General features: G+C 46.6%; 1 protein-coding gene across 1 annotated transcript in view; it reads right to left on the reverse strand.

Moving 5' to 3' along the window:
• Window positions 1-26,491, reverse strand: part of tnfrsf21 (tumor necrosis factor receptor superfamily, member 21) — an 89,529-nt gene that overhangs the window by 25,278 nt on the left and 37,760 nt on the right. Inside the window, exon 4 of the mRNA XM_063495334.1 lies at window positions 9,547-9,812. Coding sequence (XP_063351404.1) covers window positions 9,547-9,812 — 266 coding nt within the window. The remainder of the gene's footprint in view (window positions 1-9,546; window positions 9,813-26,491) is intronic.

Consider the following 26,491-nt stretch of genomic DNA (forward strand, 5'->3'; position numbering starts at 1 on the left):
GCTGCTTTTTTCAGAAGATTTTTTACAGTCTGTACAGCACGTTCTGCTTCTCCATTACTTTGCAGAAACTTGGGGCTGCTTGTGATGTGTTTAAAGCCGTACGCTGCTGCGAAGTCTGCAAAGGTTTGACCTGAATACTGTGGACCATTATCAGACATGAGGACCTCTGGGATGCCATGACGGGCAAAGAAAGATTTCAGGTCAGTAATGACATCATTTGATTTTGTTCTGTTTAACAAAGCAATCTCAACATATCCAGAGTGATAGTCAACAGTGAGAAGGTAAGTTTTCCCACCCAGCTCGAAAAGGTCTGTGCCCACTCTCTGCCATGGGCGGGCAGGGTATTCTGTTGGCATGAGTGGCTCACTGTTATTGTGTCTTTCTTGAATACACGTTTTGCACTTGAGCACCATCTCAGAGATTTGTTGACTCAGCCCGGGCCACCACACTGTTTGGCGTGCACGAGCTTTACATTTTACAACACCTTGGTGTCCTTCGTGTAGTTTTTCCAGCACCTCGTTTCTCATTGCTGAAGGTATGACAAGCCGTGTCTTTTAGCAAAAGGCCGTCTTCAACAGTGAGCGTGGCTCGGTCAGGCCAGTAATTTCTCAGTAAAGGCTCTTGTTTTGTATGTTCTGGCCAGCCTTCGGTGCACATGTCCATGACGCGAGCACACACACTGTCGCTTTTCAGTTGTTCCTTCAGTGTTTGCATATATGATGAACTGACAGGCATGTTTGCTATAATACTGTCCACATATATGTCTGTGCTTTCCATCAGCTCTTTGTCTGACATGTTCATTGGTTTTTTTAGAGGAGAGCGGGACAAAGTGTCTGCTGTCCAGAGCGATTTCCCTGGGGCGTACTGCACATTGTACGAGTAACGCATGAGTCTCATTCTGAATCGCTGGATCCTGGGTGGCAAGAGATCCAGAGCTTGTCCTCCCAATAAGGAAATGAGAGGTTTGTGGTCTGTTTCGAGACAGAAAAGTTTACCAATCAGGAAATCACGAAATCGCTCACAAGCCCATGTAGACGCTAGTGCCTCTTTTTCCACTTGAGCGTATCGTTGTTCAGTAGGAGAAAGGGACCTCAATGGATATGCCACTGGTCACCATCCTTCTTCCCACAGCTGCAAAAGAACACCTCCGAGACCATAGGATGAAGCATCTGCTGATACTTTGATGTCTCTGTTGGGGTCATACATTGCAAGCACTGGGGGTGAAGTCAGGGCATCTCTTAATGTTTTGAAAGCTCTCGCTTGGTCAGTTCCCCAGTACCATGCGTTCTTTTTGGAAAGAAGATCTCACAGGGCTTTGTCTTTTTCAGCTAAATGGGGGATGAACTTGCCCACTTGATTTACCATGCCCAGAAAACTGCGCAACTCTGACACATTAGTTGGCTCTGTCATTTCTGTTATCGCCTCCATTTTCTTCGGGTCTGGACTGATTCCTGTATCCGCTATGATGTGACCCAAAGCAACCTTGCTCTGGGAGAGCTCGCATTTTTCAACATTCAGCGTTATGCCTGCTTTTTCCAATCTTTGCAGTGTAGCATTGAGACAGGAATCATGCTCCTGATGGTTACGTCCCCACACCAACACATCATCAATGTGACACACCACTCCTTCGAGACCCTCGATGACCTCCGCCATCATGCGCTGAAAGTGTTCAGGCGCTGAGTTAATCCCAAATGGTAGGCGGTTGAAATGGAACTGCCCAAAGGGTGTGATGAAGGTGGTGAGTTTGGCAGACTCATCGGATAGGGGAATCTGCCAGAAGCCCATGTTGGCATCCAGTTTGCTAAACACTGTGGCTCCTGCGAGCATTCCGAGACTTTGTTCAACCCATGGCAGCACATATTTTTCCCTGCACACATATTCATTTAGTCCGGTAAAGTCTACGCAAAGTCTCAGCCTAGGGCTGTTTTTCTTTGGAACAACAACTATGCCGGCACACCAATCCGTTGGTTCCTCAACTCGGGTAATGACACCAAGCTCTTCCATTCGTTGTATTTCCTCTTTTACCCATCCCATTAGAGGCAGAGGAAGCCTTCGCGGAGTTTTGAGCGAGTATTGCACAGCGTTTGGTTTGAGTTGTGATAGGCCCGTTGCACTTTCCCTAGACCATTGCAAAGTTTAGGGTAAGTAGTCTTCTGAGTGTCCATTGAAACCGCGTCAACTCGCACCAGCAGGCCAAGAGCTGTAATGGCGGGCAGGCCTAGCAGTGGAGTGCTCAGGTTTCTTACAACATAGACCTTCTCTGTTGTCTGTTTTGCTCCGTAGTTGAGCTGTAGCTTCGTAAAACCTGCAACGTCCAGTGGTGTTTTCCCAGGGCCTAACAAAGGTTTTTCTGGCTGCTGGAGAACTGGTCTGTGTTCGTTAGCAAAAATCTTTGACAAGTCCGAGTCAGCTATTACAGTCACATCTGCTCCAGTATCCAGTTTGAAAGTGATTTTTGCATCTTTCACTTGTATGATGGCTGTCCACGCCTGGCCGTCACTGGAAACTGAGCCTAGGAAGAAACCTTGCTCCTCTTCCTCCTCAATACTTTGCACTGTCTTGCTTTGTCTGCAGACGCGCTGGTAGTGACCTTTTTTTCCACATAAATGACATTTTGCATCATTTGCTGGGCACTCGGGTTTCGGATGTGGAGAGCCTCCGCACTTGTAGCATTTGTCAAAACACAACAGCAATATAGCAAGAGACAAAGTAACAGTTTTATTTTTGAACATGTTGAACTTTGTTTTGTCGTGCTTTTTTATCACTCTGTCAACTGTTTTTGCATTTACTTGCATTACATTTGTTTCACTTCTCAAAGCTGACTGTTGCTTTTTGATTTCTTCTGACTGCCTGGCCATATTTATGGCTTTATCCAAGTCCAAGTCTTTTTCCATCTGCATGCGCTCAGACAGCCTCGTGTCGGCCAAGCCCACTACTATTCTGTCTCTTATCAGCTCATCGTGGAGCGGTCCGTAGTTACAGTGCTCTGCTAATGCATGCAAGGCAGTCACGAATGCATCAACAGTCTCATTTGACTCTTGGTTGCGCATATTGAAACGTGCGCGCTCATAAACAACATTTTTCCTGACAACGAAAAAGTTGTGGAAGCTATCTCTCACTTTAGCATAGTCCCGCTGGTCTACATCATTTAACTTTAGTCCTCTCAGGACGTCATCCGCTTCGTCTCCCATACAATATATGAGAGTGTTCACTTGATTTTCCTCCGAGCTCGCAGACAGATTACTTGCCTGACGGAATCTCTTGAAGCCCCATCTTCGCAATTCGTGTGGTTTGGAAAAATCAAAGGGCTCCGGTGGTTGGATGCTAAACGTAGCGCTGGGAGTGCTAGCCGCGGTGCTAACTCCTGCCCTCGGACGATCGTCTGCATCGTCATTCGACATTTGGTTTCCACCTGCCCCTTCTCCTCACACTCGGCGGATGTATGGAGTCTTACAAGTCACACAGCACTTCTGACACCATGTGTGATTCTTACTCTGAATCTGAATAAGTACGCGGGACCACTGTGTGCGGTAAGACTAACTCTTTACTCACAGAATCACCGACTCCCGGCATGCATTTCCAGTGCGTAACACGTAATTACACAATCGAACAATAAACACATACTGCCCATACATCAAATATACCAGGGGCAATTATGAATACACCACAGTTGTAGGGTTGAAATTGTTGTAACTGGTATATTATGAAGTGCTACGTGATCACTAGCAACACAGCTATATTAGCATAACATACAGTGGCTTGCAAAAGTATTCGGCCCCCTTGAGCCACAGATTCTCGATTGGATTTAGATCTGGACTTTGACTGGGCCATTCTAACACATGGATATGTTTTGTTTTAAACCATTCCATTGTTGCCCTGGCTTTATGTTTAGGGTTGTTGTCCTGCTGGAAAGTGAACCTCCGCCCCAATCTCAAGTCTTTTGCAAGAGGTTTTCTTTCAAGATTGCCCTGTATTTGGCTCCATCCATCTTCCCATCAACTCTGACCAGCTTCCCTGTCCCTGCTGAAGAGAAGCACCCCCAGAGCATGATGCTGCCACCACCATATTTGACAGTGGGGATGGTGTGTTCAGAGTGATGTGCAGTGTTAATTTTCCACCACACATAGCGTTTTGCATTTTGGCCAAAAAGTTCCATTTTGGTCTCATCTGACCAGAGCATCTTCTTCCACATGTTTGCTGTGTCCCCCACATGGCTTGTGGCAAACTGCAAACGGGACTTCTTATGGTTTTCTGTTAACAATGGCTTTCTTCTTGCCACTCTTCCATAAAGGCCAACTTTGTGCAGTGCACAACTAATAGTTGTCCTATGGACAGATTCCCCCACCTGAACTGTAGATCTCTGCAGCTCGTCCAGAGTCACCATGGGCCTCTTGGCTGCATTTCTGATCAGCGCTCTTCTTGTTCGGCCTGTGAGTTTAGGTGGACGGCCTTGCCTTGGTAGGTTTACAGTTGTGCCATACATTTCTGAATGATCGCTTGAACAGTGCTCCGTGGGATGTTCAAGGCTTGAGAAATCTTTTTGTAGCCTAAGCCTGCTTTAAATTTCTCAATAACTTTATCCCTGACCTGTCTGGTGTGTTCTTTGGACTTCATGGTGTTGTTGCTCCCAATATTCTCTTATACAACCTCTGAGGCTGTCACAGAGCAGCTGTATTTGTACTGACATTAGATTACACACAGGTGCACTCTATTTAGTCATTAGCACTCATCAGGCAATGTCTGTGGGCAACTGACTGCACTCAGACCAAAGGGGGCTGAATTATTACGCACACCCCACTTTTCAGTTATTTATTTGTAAAAAATGTTTGGAATCATGTATGATATTCATTCCAGTACTAACGTGTACACCACTTTGTATTGGTCTTTCACGTGGAATTCCAATAAAATTGATTCATGTTTGTGGCTGTAATGTGACAAAATGTGGAAAAGTTCTTTTGCAAGCCACTGTATACTGCAACAACATGGGATTAGAGCAGCTATGAGAGAATTCAACATTAATGAATCAATGCACCTTCCATACCGGAAGTGGAGCAGGCAAGAAGAATGAGTTGAGTAAAGTTTGACTTATCTGACTGTTTTCTTTCGCTTAATGCGCCTTATAATCCGGTGCGCATTATGTATGAAAACAGACCCGCTCATCGACAGTGTGTCTTATAATCCAGTGCACCTTATGGTCCGAAAAATATGGTAATCAAGAGTAAAGAGGATTCATGAGTCAACAAAGCTCTGAGCTGATCTGGCATCACTGGAGTAAGAAGGCAGGGAACCTACATCTAATAGACAGCAGATAGGTCAAGATGGCTCTGGATTAGGAAGGCAAGTTGTGCCCTGATTGGTTACCTGGGAAAGAGTGTCTGATGTTACAAGCACAATCTGATGACTAGGAGTTTTTCTGGTGACTAAATTACTAGTTATTAAATGCCATGTAACTGTTACATTTTTCAGATTTTGCCCGAAGGATTTGTTCCCTTTCAGCCAAAAGGCTATGAGTTCACAATACAAAATCTGAGTAAAACCAGGCTCATGCTCAGTGCTCCAATTCAGCCTAAAGGCAGTTGATGAAATGTCAGTTAAAATTAATTTGCAGGCCCATGTTTGTTGGACACAGATTTGTTAATAATACATTGAATGGTTGGCGTAATTAACTGTTGCTCTTGAGCTGAATCCAGATTTGAATTTGAATCCAGGAACTGCTTTAAGCATTCTTTACCAATGGTGTGGGGTTAATTTAGCCTTGGCAGAGGTATGCAGTCCCTGATTGTTATCTTACCCCTGATATCTTGTCACTGGAAATAATATTCTGATTATTACTTAGTGATGAAAGACAAATTTAGAATTAGATGGTGCATTTATTTATTTTTTTTTATTTTTTTACAAGAACAAGGCTCTGAGTGTTTAGTGCTGACCTTGGTGAGCATGGTAAAGAACACTAATTTGATACACATCACTGGGAGGTTAGAAGAGAAGGATGAAGGAAAAGGAAGAGAAAAGTAAATGGTGATGAAGGATCCGGCATGTTCTCTATGTGTCCCCATTTCACTACAGCAGGAGCTGTACAGGCTGTTCACTGAGGCTGGACACATGTGCTGTTTACTGAGATTCATCTTATTTCAAGAATACCAACGAGAGACGAGAGAGAAACCCACAAGGTGACATAAAAGTACGGTCACTTGCTCCCTATAGAATCAGTTCATAAAAATTAAATTGGACAGGCAGTTTTCAGTTCTTTCCAGCTGCCATGCGCTACTGAGCATAAAAAATTGTTAGCAATTTGTGGTCAGGTACTACTTATGAGCTGTAGTCATCAACCCTTGCTTTGAATTTGGATAACTACCAATGAAAGGTAGACTAGTGCTACTTTTGTTTTGTTCTTTATTCTGACTTCTCTGTTGCAGTAGTTTAGTTCAATTACTGTATTTGAAATGCTAAGTCACCTTGTTTCAATAAAAATGATTTTAAATTATTTCAATATAGTGCAAAAAATCCATCCATCCATTCGCTTCCGCTTATCCTTTTCAGGGTTGCTGGAGCCTATCCCAGCTTTCATAGGGCAAGAGGCAGGGTACACCCTGGACAGGTTGCCAGTCTGTCGCAGGGCTAACACACAGAGACAGTCAACCATTCGCACTGACATTCACTCCCGCATTCACACCTATGGGCAATTTAGACTGATCAATTAACCTATCCCCACTAACTGCATGTCTTTGGACATGCAGTTAGCCAGAGTACCTGGGGAGAACCCACACCAAACAAGGACAGAACTCCACACAGAAAGACCATGGCCTGATGGTGGAATTAAACTCAGGACCTTCTTGCTGTGCACCAACAGTGCTAACCACTGTGCCACCGTGCTTAGATATTATTAACATACAAATGCAGTAGTATTCTGGTATATAACCAAAGATCGTTAACACAGAGAGTGTTTGTAGCAAACCAAAGGCTTGGAAAGATTAATGATTTATTATCCATTTTCCTAGCAAAATATAAAGAAATACATGCTTATAGAACTTTAAACATAAAAAAGGCATGTCTCAAGACCTTTTCACTATCCTCTCCAAACAGCAACGGTGCAAAGGAAGATGCTACACTAGGTGCTTGGATAACATAAGATGTTCAACACATCACTGAAAAAACATTTTTCTCAAAGCCAAATGTACCCCAGATGTTGTCTAAGCTACAGCACGCTAGCAGGCTATTCCTTCAAAGCTTTGTAAATACTCTGATAAATAACATCTAACATGTTTTGAATCACATAATACAGCATCCGACTTTAAATACTAAGTACTGTCATGTATTTTAGACACAGGCTACAAATGTCACCAAAAAAGAATAAATAACTGAAAAGCTCCAATGAACTGCTGCCTACTCTGTAGTTTACACAGTGTTGGGCACTTCATCCTGCCCTCAAAGAGACTAAAATCTCATCCAAAGCTTTTTAGATGTCAACTCTATCTGTCCAAGTGAAGTAACCCAGAGGGATCAGCTTCAGAGGGACATATTGGAAAGATGTCCTCCAAGATTAGCTGTCAGTAGAAGAGACATTCAGAGAACAGTTTGTACTACAGAGCTGCTGATGTGATGTGAACAGAGGTGGGTAGTAATGAGTTACATTTACTCCGTTACATTTACTTAAGTTAGTTTTTGAAAAAAATGTACTTTTAAAGTATATCTCCAAAAGTTGATTCTGTTCATCTGGACGTAGCGTTTTGTGGGAGAAACGTTTTGTCACTCATCCAAATGACTTCTTCAGTCTCAGCTGACTGCAGGTTTCCCCAATCTTATAAACAGTACATTTGCATAATGACTGAAACCAGCCCACTGAAGGAACAATGGGCTGGGAGGTCAGTTCCTTAATCTTAATTATGCAAATTCTCATGACCATTGATCAACAACCACTGACCAAAACCCACTGATCAAAGACCACTGATCAATGGCCATGAGTACCATTCACAGAGAGTTGGGGAATGGCTGCAATCACAGCATTGTAAGATGGCGAAAGATGTACCCTTAGGCCCCCTCCTCGATTCAGAGATGGTCTTTCCCTTTTCACGTAAATGGCCTCCTTGACTCCGCGCTCAAACCAGCGTTCCTCCCTGTCCAGGATGTGTACATCCTCATCCTTGAAAGAGTGTCCACTGGCCTGTAGGTGTAAATAGACTGCAGAGTCCTGGCCTGACGAGGTAGCTCTTCTGTGTTGTGCCATCCTCTTAGCCAGAGGTTGTTTGGTTTCCCCGATGTATAAATCCTGGCAATCCTCCTGGCACTTAACAGCGTACACTATGTTACTCTGTTTGTGTCGGGGGACCCGATCCTTGGGGTGGACCAATTTTTGGCGCAGCGTGTTTTGGGGTTTAAAAGCCACAGAGACCCGGTGTTTAGAAAAACTGTTCATAAGATTGGGGAAAACTGCAGTCAGCTGAGACTGAAGAAGTCACTTGGATGAGTGACGAAACGTTTCTCCCACAAAACGTTTCTCCCACAAAACGCTACATCCAGATGAACAGAATCAACTTTTGGAGAGGTACTTTTACTCGGCTATATTTGGCAAAATTTGACTCATTACTTTTTTTTTTAATAATTAGTTTAACACATTAGATAATACTGCTAATAATGGATCATGCCGCCAGTGGAGTTTCTTGTAACTCTTTTACCAATCAGATGCAGTCACATGACCAGTTTGAAACTGTGGCGGACAGAGCGGCCCAAGTGTTTTAAAGTAGCGTGTAGATACACGGAAAGAAGAAACACATGAAAACATGGCAGAGTCAATTGTCTCCGCTAGAACTGAAGAGGATGAACACCCTTGGCCTCATATACAAAGACTGTTTCACTTAAAAGCAGTACAAAAGAACAGCTATGTTTTCAGTGTCGGTTTCTACAGTGTGAGCCAAAGCAAACCGACTTTTCAGCGTGAAAAAACTCAACTCATGTAACCTGTGGAAACGTGTCACAGTAAGTTTACTCTAAATATCTTTTTAGCTGTGGTTAGTTGGATATCAGTCTTATGTTACATGTTATGTTCTAATGTTTTCTCTGAGGCTGCTGTGCCATTTAGAGCACAAATGAATATGAAGTTTACAGCATATCTCGTCACTGGAAATGGTTTGCACTGTTTATATATTTATATTATTTACTGTAGATATTGGTTAAAAATGCTTTATGTTGTGAAAAACTGAAATCTGGAATTAGAATTGTACATATACAGTACATATATTCTATTTGAAAATACAAAAATTTGTATATTTATTTATTTTTGTTTGTCTGATAGCATTTATTTAAAAAATAAATTTTCACCAATTACTTTTTTACTCTTATTTGGGCAGCTTTTTTGACAACTATTTTTCACTTTTACTTGAGTGATAATATTTTACTATTTTATTTTACTTAAGTACAATTTTTGGATACTCAACCCACCTCTGGATGTGAAGATGTGAAGACAGCAACATTACAGATATCCTCAGTGAAAACAGGGCAGGTGGGCAGGGGGGCAGTAGACTGTCTGTCCTCGACATTAATTAGGCCTACCTGTGGGTTGTCCTCCATTACACAGCGGATCTTTTCCACCACGTCGATGCGGCGCTGCCGGTGCAGGGCGTTGATCAGCTTAGCCAGGTTGGCATCGCTGTCCCGGATCGTCCAGTGCTGCAGCGCAGCGTACGCCCTCTCATGATCAGAAGAGTAGCCGTTGGAGAAGGCAGCCACCTCACGCTCGGTGACATTAGCCAGCGACTGATAGATGTCGATCCACTGCGTGCCCACCTGGGCTGCCACGAGCTTCAGGATATCCACTCCTAAAACACCAAAAGATGGAGAAAAAACAGTTAGAGAGCACATGTGATCATTTGTTCAGGAACTAATGGGTTATTCAAAAAGAAAAACCTTATTAGTTAGTGGGGAAAGGTTAACTGATTGCACTAATCACCAATCTTTTTTTTTTTTTCGTAAGATTTATTTTCATTTTTAAATTTGAAAAACAAACAAAAAACAAACAAACAAACAAAAAGCTCACAATTATGACACAAAGCAAATATCTACAACTCACTACAACATGGCAAGTTATTGTGACTACAGGAACACTCTTAAGTGTATATTCTTGTTTTCATGCCATTCAAGGATAATTCCAAACATCTGAAAACCAAACACAAAAAGTAATAACATAATAATAATAATAATAATAATAACATAACAATATTGGTAATTACAAGAAAGAATTAGGAGACAGTATGTAAGACAAAAAAGAACAAAAAAAGTCAGCAAAACAAAAAGTATAGAACACGTTATACAAACTTTTCCCACCCTCCCCCCATCCCTCTAACCTTGTATGGCTCTCAATCTCCTTACATTCGTATATCTAGACAGTTTATATTCACACTTATTTATAGAAACTCTTGTGTTCAGGAATCAACGCACTTCACGGTAAAACCACATCAATCAGGAAGTCAAGCCAGGAAAGCTGAACCGGGGATCAATTTAAAGCAGACCCAGGGGGGTTCAGAATCAGAAAGACTTATCCCCAAGGGGCAATTAAGAATTTTGAGTCACCACTATAATCTGTCAGGTCCAGAGACGGTAGTACTGCCAACAAGGGGCCCCAGATTTTTTCAAAGGTTTCATACTTCCCTTTTACACTACGATATCTTCTCAGGTGTGCAGTAGGACACTAGCTCATTAATCCAGTGTCTCAGTGTTGGAGAATTTTCAGATTTCCAATATAGCAGAATACATTTTTTCACTGCTGTACTCGCAAGTAAAATAAAATATTTCTTATGGTAATTCACGTTAATAGAAGCTGTGTCACCTAGAATCGATAGTTTTGGGTCCAGTTCAATTGGGATTCCCATTACCCTTGAGATTATTTCAATGGCGCGTCTCCAAAATTGTTCTATCACTGGGCAATTCCACAGCATGTATATCTGGAGGGAATAATTACTATCAATTTTATGTAGTCTGTAAGGGGTGTAATATATCCCATGAAATATGTTAAATTGCATTTGCCTGTGTTTTATAGAGATTAACATGGTCTGTGCCTGTTCCAATAAGTGGTGCCATTCTACCTCTTCATAGACATAGCCCAGGTCTGTTTCCCATTTTCTTTTTATGGATGCTTTGTTGTGATCAGGTAACTTTTCACTGATAATAGCATATATAGAAGATGCTATTCCTTTTATTGACTTGCACGGTTTGGTGCAAAGATGGGTTTCAAGAGAGGTTTCTTTTGGTATCTCGGGGAATGCCCCTTTGGATTTCTCTTTGACCCACTCTCTTATTTGTAGAAATTTGAAGAAACTTTGTCTTGGAAGTTTAAATTTTTCCTTTAGTTGTTGAAAGTCAATAAATGTATCATTATTTTATAAGTCAGCAACACTTTGAATATTTCTGTCCTTCCATCCCCGCAATATTGGGTCAGCAATGTGATGAGAGAGGTCAGGGTTACCCCATAAGGGTGTCCTTCTAAGGAAAAAGATATTTATTGTCAGAAGCGAATGAGATTCCTGCCAGGCGTTGAAGGTGTTTAATATTATCAAACTGTTTATAAGCTTGGATAAACATTTTTTTGTACCTAAAAATGGAACATCTTTTAATGATATAGGGTTCACCTCATGTTGTTCTATTGGGACCCATCTAACCTCACTGCTCTCTGCATGTAGCCAGATCCAAATAATAATAGTTCCTAAAGTTTGGTAAATTAAGTCCTCCTCTTGAATATGGAGCCTGCAGAGAAGTGAGTTTGACTCTTGGATTTTTCTTTTGCCATGTAAAAGAAGTTATAATTTTATTAAGCTCTTTGAAGAAACTTTTGGGAACATTTGTATGGAGACATTGAAATAAGTAAATGAACATAGGCAAAGTGTTCATTTTAATAGCATTAATTCTGCCTATGAGGGATAATGGGAAATCAATCCATCTCTGAATATTAAGTTTGGTTTTCTCCAAAAATTTGATATAATTTTGTTTGAATATATGATCCTAGTTACCAATTTGTATACCCAATATGTGAAGCCATTATTACACCACTGTAATGGGTCAGTAAGAACTCTAATACGGCTATCTTGTATATTTAATGGCATAATCTCGCTTATGCTATAGTTTAACTCGTATCCTGAGAGTGTACTGTATTCTTTGAGATACTTCATTAGTGAGGGAATTGATTTAAGTGGGTCAGTTATGTATAGTGGGAGGTCATCTGCATATAGAGAAAGTTTATGTTCACTTGTACCAAATTTGATTCCGGATATGGAGGCACTAGTACGAATGGCGGCGGCTAGTGGTCCTCCTAGTAGTCCTCCACTCCAGAGAGAAGGGTTACATCTCCTGGGTCCGGGTACAGTTTGCCCCTCTGGGGGCAGGGGTACCCGGACCTGGGATATAGAGTATGTTTGGGGAGTGTGAATGTGTGTACAGTGTCTATTTGTGTCTGTCTCCACGTCGGGTGAGTGCCGAGTATTTGTTTGTGTATATGGGGGTGGGAATGCACGTTTGTATCTGCGTGCGCCTATTCGTCTGTGTCTATATGTCAGCTTGGGTCTCAGACTCCACCTCTCTGGGAACATCTCAGGCCCTCCGAGGTATGGAGGCCTATACCTCCATATATACCTCCTATACCTCCCCTAACCACGCTCCCTGCCAGTGGCTGATGCCCTCAGACGTTGGTGTGTTGGTGGTTCTTGGTGTCTGGGGCTGGGCGCTCATGTATGTACCGACTCACTCCTGGTGGCCGATTGGCGGGGCCTGGCACCTGTGGCCTGGCTGGGCCCCTTCCAGGGGGTGGGGTGCCCTCAGGCCTCTGGCCTCTGGGTCTGAGGCCCGGTCCTCTCTGGCACAGCTGTCTGCCGGCAGAGCCCGCGGGCACGTCACTGCAACCCCCTCTGGCCTCTGCTCTGTGGCTGCTGGGTGACCTCTCGTTTGGGGCTCTACTCAGCTCTTCCCAGGAGGGTGGCACGGTTGACCCCCTGGTGATCCTCCTTGGGTCCTCGTATTCTGGGGCCTCTGGATGTCTGGGGCCTGGATCTCCTCCATAGCTGCTTCATGCCCTGGGGGACGGGGCTATGGCTCCCCACACTTCCTAGCAGATCGTTACATGGAGAAACCTTTTGAATACAAGCGTGCTGATCCACACAGGTGTGCACAGAGGTGTACACACGGGTGTTCACAGACACAAACTACACCTGTCTTGGCTGCTACCTCAAAGCACATTGTGTGCTGTCGATCTTGCGTACTGCACAATAACATGTAATATTTAGTATCTACTGTTAGCTAGTTTATTGTGATGGTGTTGTATTTATTATGTTGCTCTTTTTTGTTTGTTTTCTCTTCTGTTTTTTCTTATCTCCATACAGGTGATCCAGGTGTTTTGTTTGTTTTTCTTTTTTTTTCTTCCCCCCTTACTCACCATCTCTTCTCCCCTCTATTTTTCGTTCTCTCCCTCTCTTTCTTTCATTCTTTCTCCCTGTCCTATCCCCCAGTCATGTCTGTCCCGTCTGTAACAACCGAAAATCAAATAAAATAAATACATAATTATAATAAAGGTCAATCAAATGGACCAATATGGCAAGGCCATGATGATCCAATTGGTAAAGTAAATCCGCTTGGCATCTTTCTTGGCCTACAGACAACAATTCTGATGGCTAAAGAACTACATGATGTGCTGAGTTCGCTTCAAAACAAGGACCCGGGCGCAGCCCTCATTGTAGTAGGAGACTTTAATAAAGCGAACCTCAGACAAGTCATGCCAAACTTTTACCAGCATGTCTCGCGCCCAACGAGGGGGGATCGAATTTTGGATCACTGCTACACGCCATACAAGCAGGGCTACAAAGCTGTCTCACACCCGGCTTTTGGGAAGTCTGACCACAACGCCATCCTCCTCATTCCCCAGTATAAACAAAACATACGGAGGGAAGAAGTAACCACGAGGGAGGTGAAACGGTGGTCTGCCCAATCAGAAGCTACGCTACAGGACGCACTCGACGACGTCGACTGGAACATGTTCAGAGCATGCGCAGTCGTCATCAACGAGTTTACGGAAGTAGCAGTATGCTTCGTCAATATGCTAGCGGAGGAGATTATCCCCACTGCGAGAGTCACCACATTCCCAAACCAGAAACCGTGGATGGACAGATCGATCCGCGCTGCAGTAAACGCCAGGACCGCCACCTACAACGCGGGTCTCGCCACTGGCGATATGAGCGCCTACAAAGCGGCCTCATACGGCGTGCGGTGCGCGGTGAGAGATGCTAAACGCCGGTACCGGGAGCGTGTGGAGTCCCGCTTCCTCCAGGGCGACACACGGAGTATGTGGCACGGACTACGCACCATTATGGACTACAAACCTAGGGACACTGCGCCGATCAACACCGACTCTGCATTCACCAATGAGCTGAACCAGTTCTACGCCCGTTTCGAGGTTAGCCAGGCGGCTAATGCCATCTACCGCCTGACTACCGAGGACAGTGACATCATCAGTGAGAGACCGGTGACCAGCATCGCGGAGCATGACGTCCGAGCGGCATTGAGGAGAGTGAACACAAGGAAAGCGGCGGGGCCAGACGGCATCACCGGCTGTCTGCTGCGCTGCTGTGCTGACCAGCTAGCAGGTGTGTTCACTTACATCTTCAACGAGTCCCTGGCGAAGTCTGTGGTCCCCACATGCTTCAAAAGATCCACCATCATCCCGGTGCCCAAGAACAGCAAACCCTCATCCCTGAACGATTACCGGCCAGTTGCGCTGACCTCGGTAGTAATGAAGGTGTTTGAGAGGCTGCTGAAGAACATCATGTCCTCCTCCATCCCAGACACCACAGATCCGCTCCAGTTCGCCTACCGACCCAACAGATCCACTGAGGACGCCATCACCCACATCCTGCACACCACCCTCAGCCACGTGGACAAGAAACAGGGTAACTATGTGAGAATGCTGTTTGTTGATTACAGTTCAGCGTTTAACACAATAGTGCCCTGCAGACTGTTCACAAAGCTGAGGGATCTGGGACTCAACAGCCGTCTGTGTGCGTGGGTGTTGGACTTCCTCACTGGCAGAACTCAGGTGGTGAGGGTGGGTAGGTGTGTCTCCGACAGCATCACCATCAACACAGGAGCACCACAGGGGTGTGTCCTCTCGCCACTGCTCTACTCCCTCTACACTTCAGACTGTGTGGCCACCCACGGCTCCAACACCATTGTGAAGTTTGCTGACGACACAGTGGTGTTGGGTGCCATCTCCAACAGCGATGACATGGACGAAGTGAAGAATCTGGCATCATGGTGCCAGGACAACCACCTCCAGCTGAATGTCGGCAAGACCAAGGAGCTGGTGGTGGACTTCAGAAGGAGTCAGCACAGAGACTACAAGCCCATTATCATTAATGGAGCTCCAGTGGAGAGGGTGCAGTCCTTTAAGTATCTTGGCGTCCACATCTCCTCAGACCTGACATGGGCTGCCCACATTCAGGTCCAGACCAAAAAGGCTAGGCAGCGCCTGTATCACCTACGACAACTGAGGAAGTTCAGGGTCTCTCCAAAGATCCTCAGGATCTTCTATACAGGCGCTGTGGAGAGCATCCTCACACAGAACATGACATCGTGGTTTGGAAACAGCTGTGTGAAGGACCAAAAACTCTCCAGAGAGTGATCCGTACAGCAGAACGCTGCTGCAGGATTGCTCTCCCCCCACTTCAGGACACCTACACCAGGAGATGCCGGACTAGAGCAACGCAGATACTGAAGGACCCGTCCCATCCTGGCAACAAACTGTTCCAACTTCTACAATCTAGTAGAAGGTTCCGCATCATCCGGGCAAGGACAGAGAGACTCAAGAGGAGCTTCTATCCTCAAGCCATCCGGGCCCTAAACCAACCCCCCCCCCACACACACACTTTTTTTGCACATGTTGAGAAGCGTGTCAGGATACATTTCACTGTGTGTTATACTTGTATAACTATGCATGTGACAAATAAAGAACCTTGAACCTTGAGATCCAAACGGGACAGGCAAAAAAAATTAAAAGTGCCTGACATCACATTATTTGTTATGATATTGTCACGGCTAGCAGGGCAAGCCGTGTGAGTTTTAATAGAGGACCCAAGATGCAGGCAGCTTCAGATGCGAGTGAGCTTTGTTAAAAAGGATGGACATACAAACTGGAATATAGCAGGCACAAAACAAAACCTAAGAGAACCTAAACTGGGAAAACTAACAAAACTAACCTGAAACCAGAACAGAGACTTGGGGAAGCAACACAGAATGAAGCAGGGAATGAACAGAGGTGACGGAGGGAGATAACGCAGACGAACCAGCAACAGGCAGGAGAACACACAGGGCTTAAATACTCACAGGAGTAATCGTGGGATGGGAGACAGGAGGGGAACACACCTGGGAGAAATCAAGGCTGACGAGACACAGACGTAAGGCTGAGAACACTCACACAAGATAGAGACCTTCAGAATAAAACAGGAAACTCACAGACACAGAACCAGACAAGACACTGAACTTAACAGACAGATTCACAAGCAGACACTGTGACACCATGCACAGACAGAGGGAACACAGCAGTGGGAGCAGGCAGGCACAGAACAGAAACCTAACAAATGGCAAACCTTAACAAAAGACATAACCAGAATAAGCAAGAACATAGAATAATATAAGGAAACACAAAACACTGAGTCGTCAGACTCAGGAACATGGCAGATATTATACCGGGTGAACTTCTCTCCAAAGCGCATAGCCTCCAACGTCTGAAATAGAAAGTTTGGCTCAATCCTGTCAAATGCTTTATTAGCATCCATAGAAATTATTAGCAGGGGGTTTTGATTTTTTTGAGCAGTATTCAATATATGGAGCAAACATCGTACATTATCTGCTCCATGCCTGTTTTTAATGAAGCCTGTTTGGTCAGCGTGTATTATCTTAGGCATGTCTTCCAATCTGAGTGCAATTATTTTGGATAATATCTTATAATCTGCATTTAAGAGGCTGAGGGGTGTGTAAGAGTCACATCTGTGTTTGTCCTTGCCCGGTTTTGGGAGTAATGTGATTGTTGCGATTTCCAATCAGTCTGGTAATTTATTATTTTCTAAAGCTTCTATAATCATATTCTTGACTGGGGTCAGTAATTTATTTGAGAAAACCTTATAATAATCGACTGAGAATCCATCTGGTCCAGGGGTCTTATTATTTTGTAAACAGTTGACGGCTCGGAGTACCTCCATCTTAGATATATCTGCATCAAGCAGTTCTTTGTCCTCATTATGTGATTTGGGAAGGGCATTTAGTAAGGCCGTTGTGTTTTTTACATGTTTTAATGCTATGAATCTTTTTGCAGCAGTACTGTCAGCCCCTTGCTCAGTTTTATACAAATCTTCATAGAATCGTTTAAACTCTGCATTTATGGGTGCTGATTCGTCAGCCTATAACAGCTGTAGTTTTTAGAGAAACAGAAATGGCTGTGACAGATTTAGTCATCAATGAATACCAACTAATACATCAACCAGTCACAGCTGCACTGACAGCTGTCATTCCTGAAGCAATCTCCCATGAATATACAGCAGATTTTGGCTGAGGTGCCATAAGTGTGTGTCAGTAAATTCTCTCGAATAGCCTTAGGCTTCACGTGGAATATGTTGACGGGTTAGCCGATGACGAGCCGGAACCATGCAGGAGTGCTGACTGGCACTCCCCAGGAAGACGATGATGTGCTGGACATCGGCCTGGACATCCATGGTTTGTCGGAGGATGAGCAGGAGAGCTCATTGTCGGGCCAATGTGCCGCCGCTGCTGCGCCGGTCGGCCACGATGACGCCTCTCTTTTCTCCCTGTTTCGCCGTGCTGCTGAGAAGCTGCAGGTGGACTGGCCCTCTCCTCCGCCAGCTCAGAAGCCGTCGCGGTTCGCGGGTTTTTTCCTCCCACTGGAGCCCGCAACGGCCAAAAACTGCCTTCCCAAGTTCCCAGACTTTGTCTGCGAGCTAACAGCATCATGGGACAAACCTCTGTCTACCCGCGTCACTGTGCCCGGCTATGGACAGTACATGGAATTGGACGGCGCCGAGGGGGCTGGCTTAGCTAACCCACCCCCTATGGAGCCGTCTCTGGCTGCTTATCTGGCCCCGTCCCATAACCATGGTGTTGGCGGCCCCGCAACTCTGCCGTCCAGTCACTGCAGATTCTCTGCTTCGCAGCTAGAGAAGATTTATCGGGCTCAGGCCGGCACTGCTCGCGCCATGAGCTCCGTCACCATGCTCCAGACGTACCAGGCAATGTGCCTGGCGGAGCTCGGATCGCTGGTTCCTGATGACAGCCCGCTGGCACCTCTTCTTAACGAGGTCAGAGTCGCCACAGATTACATCCTCCGTGCGTCTCGTTGTGCAGCGCTCTCCCTGGGCAGAGGGATGGCTTCGACAGTAGTAGCGCAGAGGCACCTGTGGCTGACCCTCTCTGACATCCCGGATAGGGACAGAGCTGTATATCTGGACGCACCAGTGTCTGCGGCTGGGTTATTCGGACATTCACTTGAAGCCATTCAGGCTAGATTCGATCTGAGGAAGAAGCAGACGGAAGCTCTGCGCGACATCATCCCCAGACGTCAGGCGAAACCCAAGCCCACAGCTAGCTCTCACAGGCCCGCCGTTCCTCTGCCGACTGGCAAGAGACCGGCGCCCACTGCTGAAGTGGGTGTGCCGCCAGCGAGAGCACATCCTCCGGCCTGAGCTCCACGCCAGTCGGCCTGGAGCAAAGGCCCACCCTCGGGCCCCCGGCGGGCCCAGGAGGAAGAAGCCTCAGCCCTCCTAGCTGTGGTTTCGAGTGGAGAAGGGGTCCAGCAGCAGGGAGACGCTGTTTTTACCCCTCTGTTGCCGCACAAGAGGTGCCGCTTAAGTTCTGTTCAGGTTGTCAGCCCCAGAAGGCGCTGCACTTTCCTAACACTGTCTCCCAAGCACAAAACCCCTGCAAACAAAATGCCTCAGGTAACTCCCTATTCAGGTGTGTTAAATGTTCAGGTGACCACATCGAGTGTTCCCGCTGTTTTTCATTGTTGTGCCCCAGAAAAGGTGCCTCCAACAAAATGTATGAATGTACATGTTTCCATGTTACAATCAATTAAGAGTGTTGTTTATCCTCAAACAATCACAAATGCTCAGCCTGCAGGCAGAATGAGCCAGATCAGGCAGGTGATGCAGTCCCCTGCAGACACACTGGGGGGCGACAATGCCCTGCCGACTGTGCTGCAGGTCAGCCGGCTGGCTGCTCACTTTCTTCAGTGGCGCGCTTGCGCCCCCTCTCCGTGGGTGCTGCGAACCGTTGCCATGGGTTACCGGTTGCAGTTCCGGGTCAAGCCGCCTCGTTTCCAAAGAGTCTTAAACACGACTGTCAACACCGAGGCGGCCATGATACTCAGAGAGGAAATAAAGGCGCCATTGCAGAAAAGAGCAATACGAGTGGTCCCCGCTTCGGAGGCAGACAAAGGTTGGTACAGCCGTTATTTTGTTGTTCCGAAAAGAGGGGGGGGGGGCTTCGTCCCATCCTCGACCTGCGGGTCTTGAACACGTATCTACGAACGTACAGGTTCAAGATGCTAACACTCAGACAGCTCTTGAATGCAGTCGGCCCTGGAGATTGGTTTGCAACAATCGATCTAACAGATGCTTATTTTCATGTGGCTATACACCTGAAACACAGGCAGTTTCTGAGGTTTGCATTCGAGGGCGTAGCCTACGAATACCTAGTGCTGCCGTTCGGGCTGTCGCTCGCTCCTTGCACCTTTACGAAATGTGCCGAGGCAGCGCTAGCGCCCCTCAGAGAGAGAGGCATCCGCATCTTAGCCTACCTAGACGACTGGGCTCTCGTAGCTTGCTCCAGAGAGCAAGCGGAGACACAGCTGTCACTGGTGCTGTCACACATTCAGACACTGGGGTTCTCTGTGAACTTTCAAAAGAGCTCGCTAATCCCGAGTCAGCAGATTTCTTTCCTCGGTTTGGAAATATGCTCTCTTTCCAGCCGCGCACGTTTGTCGGAGCACAGAGTGGCCGCGTTTCTTCGCTGTCTCGCTCAGTTTCAGCTGGGACGCAGACTGCGTTTCCAGACGATATTAAGCTTGTTGGGCATGATGGCATCTATGATCGCCGTAGTACCACTTGGACTGTTAAAAATGAGAGCGTTTCAACGCTGGACTCTCTCTCACTGTTTGTGTGCGTCGCGTCACCTCCGGAGGAGGCTGCCGGTAACCGCGTCTTGCATGCTAGCTCTCCGTCCTTGGAGAAAGCCCAGGCTGCTGCATCAGGGCTCTCGGATTGGGAGGGTGTTGTTTTGCAAGGTGGTGTCCACAGATGCTTCCCTAAGAGGGTGGGGAGCGCTGTGCGAGGGTGCATCAGTGAGAGGGATCTGGTCCGCAGCCCAGCGCCAGCTGCACATCAACCACTTAGAGCTGTTAGCAGTGTTCTTAGCTCTAAAGCATTTCCGTCCAGTCCTGGAGGGCCAGCATGTCTTAGTCAGGACGGACAATTCAACAGTGGTGTCTTACATAAACAGGCAGGGAGGAACACGCTCTCTTCCCCTGTTGAAGCTGTCTCGCTCTCTGCTGTTATGGTGCAGTGTTCATTTTCTGTCTCTAAGAGCCACCCATGTCCCGGGCCACCTGAACCTGGGGCCGGACCTTCTCTCCAGGGGGGGTCCTCTGGTGAGAGAATGGAGGTTACACCCTTTAATAGTGGCTCAGATTTGGGATCTGTTTGGCAAGGCACAAATAGATCTTTTTGCTTCCAGGGTAAATACTCACTGCCCCCTGTTCTTCTCCATGATCGACCACGATGCACCCTTGGGCTTGGACGCGCTAGCGCACCAATGGCCAGACTTGCTCCTGTATGCATTTCCCCCAGTGGAAATGATATCTCCAGTTCTAGAGCGAGTGCATCGGCATTCCCTCTCTCTGATTCTAGTGGCCCCTTGGTGGCCCACAAGGTCATGGTATGCAGAGATAATCAGCCTGCTAGCAGCGAGTCCTTGGCAGCTTCCTCTCCGCAGGGATCTCCTCTCTCAGGCGGGAGGAGAAGTGTTTTATCTGCGCCCAGATCTGTGGCGCCTTCATGCTTACCTGCTGAGAGGTTAAACTTGATTGCCAGGGGTCTGCCACCTAGTGTGATAGCGACAATTAAGGTTTATTTAGCAGCTATATCTGCTTGTCATATTGGCTTTGACGGGGTGACACTAGGTGCACATCCCCTCGCCATACGTTTTCTGAAAGGAGTTCGCCGGCTGAGGCCCGTGCTTAAGTCCAGTGTCCCTGCTTGGGACTTGTCTTTGGTGCTGGAGGCCCTTTGTAGCCCCCGTTTGAACCCATTGAGTCTGTGGATATGAAATTTCTTTCATATAAGACTGCATTACTTATCGCTTTGGCTTCGGCAAAGCGAGTGGGTGACCTTCATGCGCTGTCTGTGCATCCCTCCTGCACACAGTTCTCTCCTGATGGCCACAAGGTCGTATTGCGTCCAAATGCTGCCTATTTTCCCAAGATCATGCCTGCATCTTATAGCTCAATGGAGTTTGAGTTGCTGAGCTTTTGCTCCCCTCCTTTTGCATCTGAGGAGCAGAGGAGGATGCATTCTCTTTGTCCAGTGCGTGTGCTACGCACCTACATTGAGCGCACTCAGAATGTGCGTTTATGTGACCAGCTGTTTGTCTGCTTCACCAATCCAAATAGAGGTAGATCTCTGTCCAAACAGAGGCTGTCCCACTGGATTATAGAAGCTATCTCACTGGCATACGGCACCAGAGGTCTTGCTTTGCCCCACGGGGTGAGACCTCATTCCACCAGGGGGATGGCAACCTCATGGGCTCTTTTTAAAGGGGTGCCTGTAGCTGATATTTGTGCGGCAGCTAGTTGGGCATCACCACACACTTTTGTGCAGTTTTATCGGTTGGCCGTTACAGCCCCTTCAGTGGCTCATACTGTCCTTTCTGCTGGGTCTACCACTCACTAAGGAAGTGGTGGCCCGATTCCGGTTCGGTGGCTGCTCTGCGGGGCGTGTATATATGTCCCATACTTATGTGTTGTACCGAGTGAATCGACTGAAAGGGAACGAATAGTTATGTCTATAACTTCTGTTCCCTGAAGGAGAGGAACGAGGTACAACACAAGGTGGCCCCACTGAGCAGTTTGGCTCGGTGAAGAGCGGCTATCGAACTGAGGGATGACTGTGATGACAGCGGCTATATGTGCAGGCGGGGCCGTGCGCGTGTCATCACACGTCATCTGCCTTAAAGGCGTGAATAAAGGTTTCTTCAGCCAGGACACGCGAGGGCGTGATATCCCATACTTATGTGTTGTACCTCGTTCCTCTCCTTCAGGGAACAGAAGTTATAGACATAACTATTCGTTTTTACCAGACGTAGTTTTAATGTCACACCTTCCAGTTACAACCTAGTTAAATGTGAAATGAATACCACAGAATGTCCATAAGGTGCAGTTGCAGTCTGGCAGTGGGAGCAGTGTGACAGTTCAACTGTTTAGGAGGGAAATGGCGAGAGGAAAGAAACTGTGCCCATGTCGGGTGGTCCTGGTCTGCAGTCTTCTATACCGTCTGCCAGAGGGCAGAAGGTGAAAAAGTCTGTGTCCAGGCTGTGAGGGGTCTGTGAAGATTTTCCCTGCGCATTTCCTGGTTCTTGAGAGGTACAGGTCCTGGATGGAGGGCAGGGGGGCCCCGATGATCTTTTCTGCTGCCCGTACAATCCACTGCAGTCTGCGCTTGTCCTGTTTAGTGGCTGCTCCATACCAGACTGCGATGGAGGAGGACAGGACAGACTCAATGACTGTAGTGTAGAACTGGACTAGCAGCTCCTGTGGAAGACTGTACTTCCCCAGTTGTCTCAGGAAGTACATCCTCTGCTGGGTCTTTTTGAGGATGGAGTTGATGTTGGTCTCCCACTTCAGGTCCTGGGAGATGGTGGTACCCAGGAACTTGAAGATCTCCACTGTCGACACCGGGCTGTCTGATATGGTGAGGGGGAGCATTGTTGAAGGATGTCTCCTGAAGTCTACTGTCATCTCTACAGTCTTAAGCGTGTTCAGCTCCAGATTGTGCTGACTGCATTAGATTACCAGATGCTCAACTTCCTGCCGGTATGCAGGCTCATCACCATCCTGAATGAGGCCAATGATGGTGGTGTCATCTGCAAACTTTAGGAGTTTAACAGCCGAGTTCTTGGAAGTGCAGTCTTTAGTGTAGAGGGAGAACAATAGTGGTGAGAGGACACAACCTTGAGGGGCACCAATACTGAGGGACTGAGTTTTAGAGGTGATCTCCCCCAGCCTCACTCCTGACAGCCTCCTGTCTGTCAGGAAGCTGGTGATCCACTGACAGGTAGCTGGTGACACGCTGAGCTGGGAGAGTTTGGAGGAGAGAAGTTCAGGCACGTTGGTGTTAAAAGCCGAACTAAAGTCCACAAACAGGACCCTGGCATAAGGTCCTGAGCAGTCGAGGTGTTGCAGGATGTAATGCAGCCCCATGTTCACTGCATCATCCACCGACCTGTTTTCCCGGTAGGCAAACTGCAGGGGGTCCAACTAGTGTCCTTCAAATGGGCTAACACCAGTCGTTCAAAGGATTTCATGACCACAGACGTCAAGGCAACAGGTCTGTAATCTTTCAGTCCTGTAATGGTGGGTTTCTTGGGGACCGGGATGATGGTGGAGCGTTTGAAGCAGCTTGCTGAGTCTGGATTGAGGAGGGGGAGGGGGGAGAGGTGTGTTAGGGGTCAATGTCTGAAACAATGTCTCTCGGGAGGGGAGTGTGAGGGGTGAGAGTCTGTCTGTCTCAAACCTGCAGTAAAATGTATTTAACTCGTTGGCCAGGTCTTTGTTTGCTTCAACAATGGGTGGGGGGCGTCTGTAGCTGGTGATTTCCCGCAGGCCCTTCCACACTGATGCAGGGTCGTTGGCTGAGAGCCGTTCTTTCAGCTTCTGGGAGTAGATCCTTTTAGCTACTTTGATCTTGTGGTGGCAGATTTCTTTTCTCATGTATTAATCACATATTTAATCATATCACATTAGTTATAGTAATATCACTTTCTCACTTTACTATAGTAAGAGCACTCCTGTCACCAGATTGCATGCATGTGAAATGTTAACACAGTGAGGCCATTGTAATGGGAGACGTTGAACAGATAGTGGGACTCCTTCTCCTTATCAGGGATGTAAATCCTTAGGTGACGGCCAAGCAGAAAACAAGGTCATAATTCTCTCTGTGAAGAGGGGCCAACATATAAGAGTTTGTGGAATGTTCTTTGTCTGTGTCTCTGCATTTAAGATGTAAGGGCGGTGGCCAAAATTCAGAGATGGTCCTAGGGTTTCACTGGGATGCTCTCTCCACATTGGAATGTGTTTATTAAACCCACTTCAAATCAAGCTCACTGGGTGTGTTGCAGGTTATTGTTAAATTTTCCACAACAATCTCCTTGATCAGTGTGTTCCTGGCCTGCTTCTACAGGGCCCTATCACCACTTCTGTAGGCGTCCTCCCTGGCCTTATGAAAATGTTGGAGTTTAGGAGTGAACCATGGTTTATTGTTGTTGTACGTGCAAAAGGTCTTGGTTGGCACACACATATTCACAAAAACTGATGTATGATGTCACAGTGTCCGTCAGCTCATCCAGGTTCTCAGATGCAGCTTCAAAAGAAGTCTAATCAGTGCAGTCAAAACAGTCCTGCAATTCCTGCTACGTTAGTCCACTTCTTCACAGTTTTGACTACAGGCTTGGCACGTTTGAGTTGTTGCCTATAAACTGGAATAAGATGGACCAGGCAGTGATCAGAATCTCCCAAAGCTGCCCGGAGGACAGAGCGATAGGCATCTTTTAAAGTGGTGTAATAGTGATCCAGTGTGATGTTGTCCCTGGTGGGGCAGTCTATATGCTGTCTGTATTTAGGAAGTTCATGGTTTAGGCTTGCTCTGTTAAAACCCTCTAGGACAATTGTAAAGGAATCCGGGAATTTCCTTTCCAGGGTGGTAATCTGGTCAGCCAGCTCGCACAGTGCGTTGTTTGCGTTAGCCTGAGGAGGGATGTAAACTCCGACCAGCATGAATTAAGAAATCTCCCGCGGTGAATAAAACGGTTTGCAGTTGATGAAAAAAGTTTCCAGGTTTGGGCTGCAGTATTTCTGTAACACTGTGACATCAGTACTCCAACCTTTGTTAATGCAGAAGCAGACTCCGCCACCCTTTGTTTTCCCTGAAAGCTCCGTTCCGCGGTCTGCCCGGTGAAGTTGGAAACCTGGCAGATATAAGACAGCGTCTGGGATTCACTCACTGAGCCAGGATTCAGTGAAGCAGAAGGAAGCAGAGCGTGCAAAGTCCTTGTTAGTCCGGTTTAAAAGCAGTAATTCATCGACTTTGTTTGGAAGAGAGCGGAGATTCGCGAGATGCATTTGGGGAGTGCCGTGTGGAATCTTCGCCGACGTAGTTTCACCAGCACACCAGCACGAGTCCCCCCGTCTGTGTCTCTTCTGGGAGCCACAGAGAGCCGCTGCGCCTCCGACTAAAATCTCCAAACAACTTTACGGGTTTATGAAAAATGGATAAGAACTATTTTGAGACGACTGCCTGATGTTTAGCAGTTGATCTCTGGAGAAAGTGATGTGGTCTGAGTGACCAAAAGTGCAGTGCGGTTTTTATTACCACTGTTCATTTTAAAGCTCAGTTTTTTAACCCATACGCTGTAACTACATGCCCATGTAGCAGTATATTAATGACTAACCTCGTATTGTGGATGGATTATCTCAGTTGTTCTCCTGACTGAAGTTTGGTTCGTTTACAGCATTCTGCCATGTGATTAAATTTGTCCCTAACCTTCGGGAACTCTTGCGTCAAATTTTATCGAGTGGAAAAAAGTTAGCATCCATCTTCCAGCTTCACTGTGTTTATGTTATGCTAACATAGCTGTGTAGCTAGCCACCATGCAGCACATCATTATATACCAGCTAGCCCAACTTCAGTAACCCTACAAACACCACTGCTGTTTAGTTTTCTGTCTTCATTTATGTCTGAAGTGATAGCAGAGCTGTAAATTTTAATTTTTGCTGTGGTTGCTGTGCTGGTTAAGCTGCCAGATTTTTGGATTCACGACCCTCCTTCGTGGTTCGTGCACATCGAAGTTCAGGTTGCTCTTCGTGGCATTTCAGCCGACGACATGAAATACCATCATGTGGTGTCTTCGCTGGATCTGCTGTCCCCCTGCCGTGTGATGACCCTCCCCCGATATACCCCCACCCAAGGGAAATACAGCACTTGCAAGGCGCTGCTGCTGCGGCACTACTCCCTCTCCGATGCAGAGCGGGCCAAGAAACTCCTCTCTCTTAGGCCTGGGTGATGGTACTGCTCTCAAGCTCATGTCCTTGCTTGGAATGGATTCCTCTTCACTCTTCACCCGTCTTCCTCCAACAGTTGCTGGTGCGAGCTGGCCTCGCCAACTCCCCGCTGCTGGCCACAAAGGA

Source organism: Pelmatolapia mariae, linkage group LG15 (genome assembly GCF_036321145.2).
Source record: "Pelmatolapia mariae isolate MD_Pm_ZW linkage group LG15, Pm_UMD_F_2, whole genome shotgun sequence".
In the NCBI taxonomy this organism is placed as follows: Eukaryota; Metazoa; Chordata; class Actinopteri; order Cichliformes; family Cichlidae; genus Pelmatolapia; species Pelmatolapia mariae.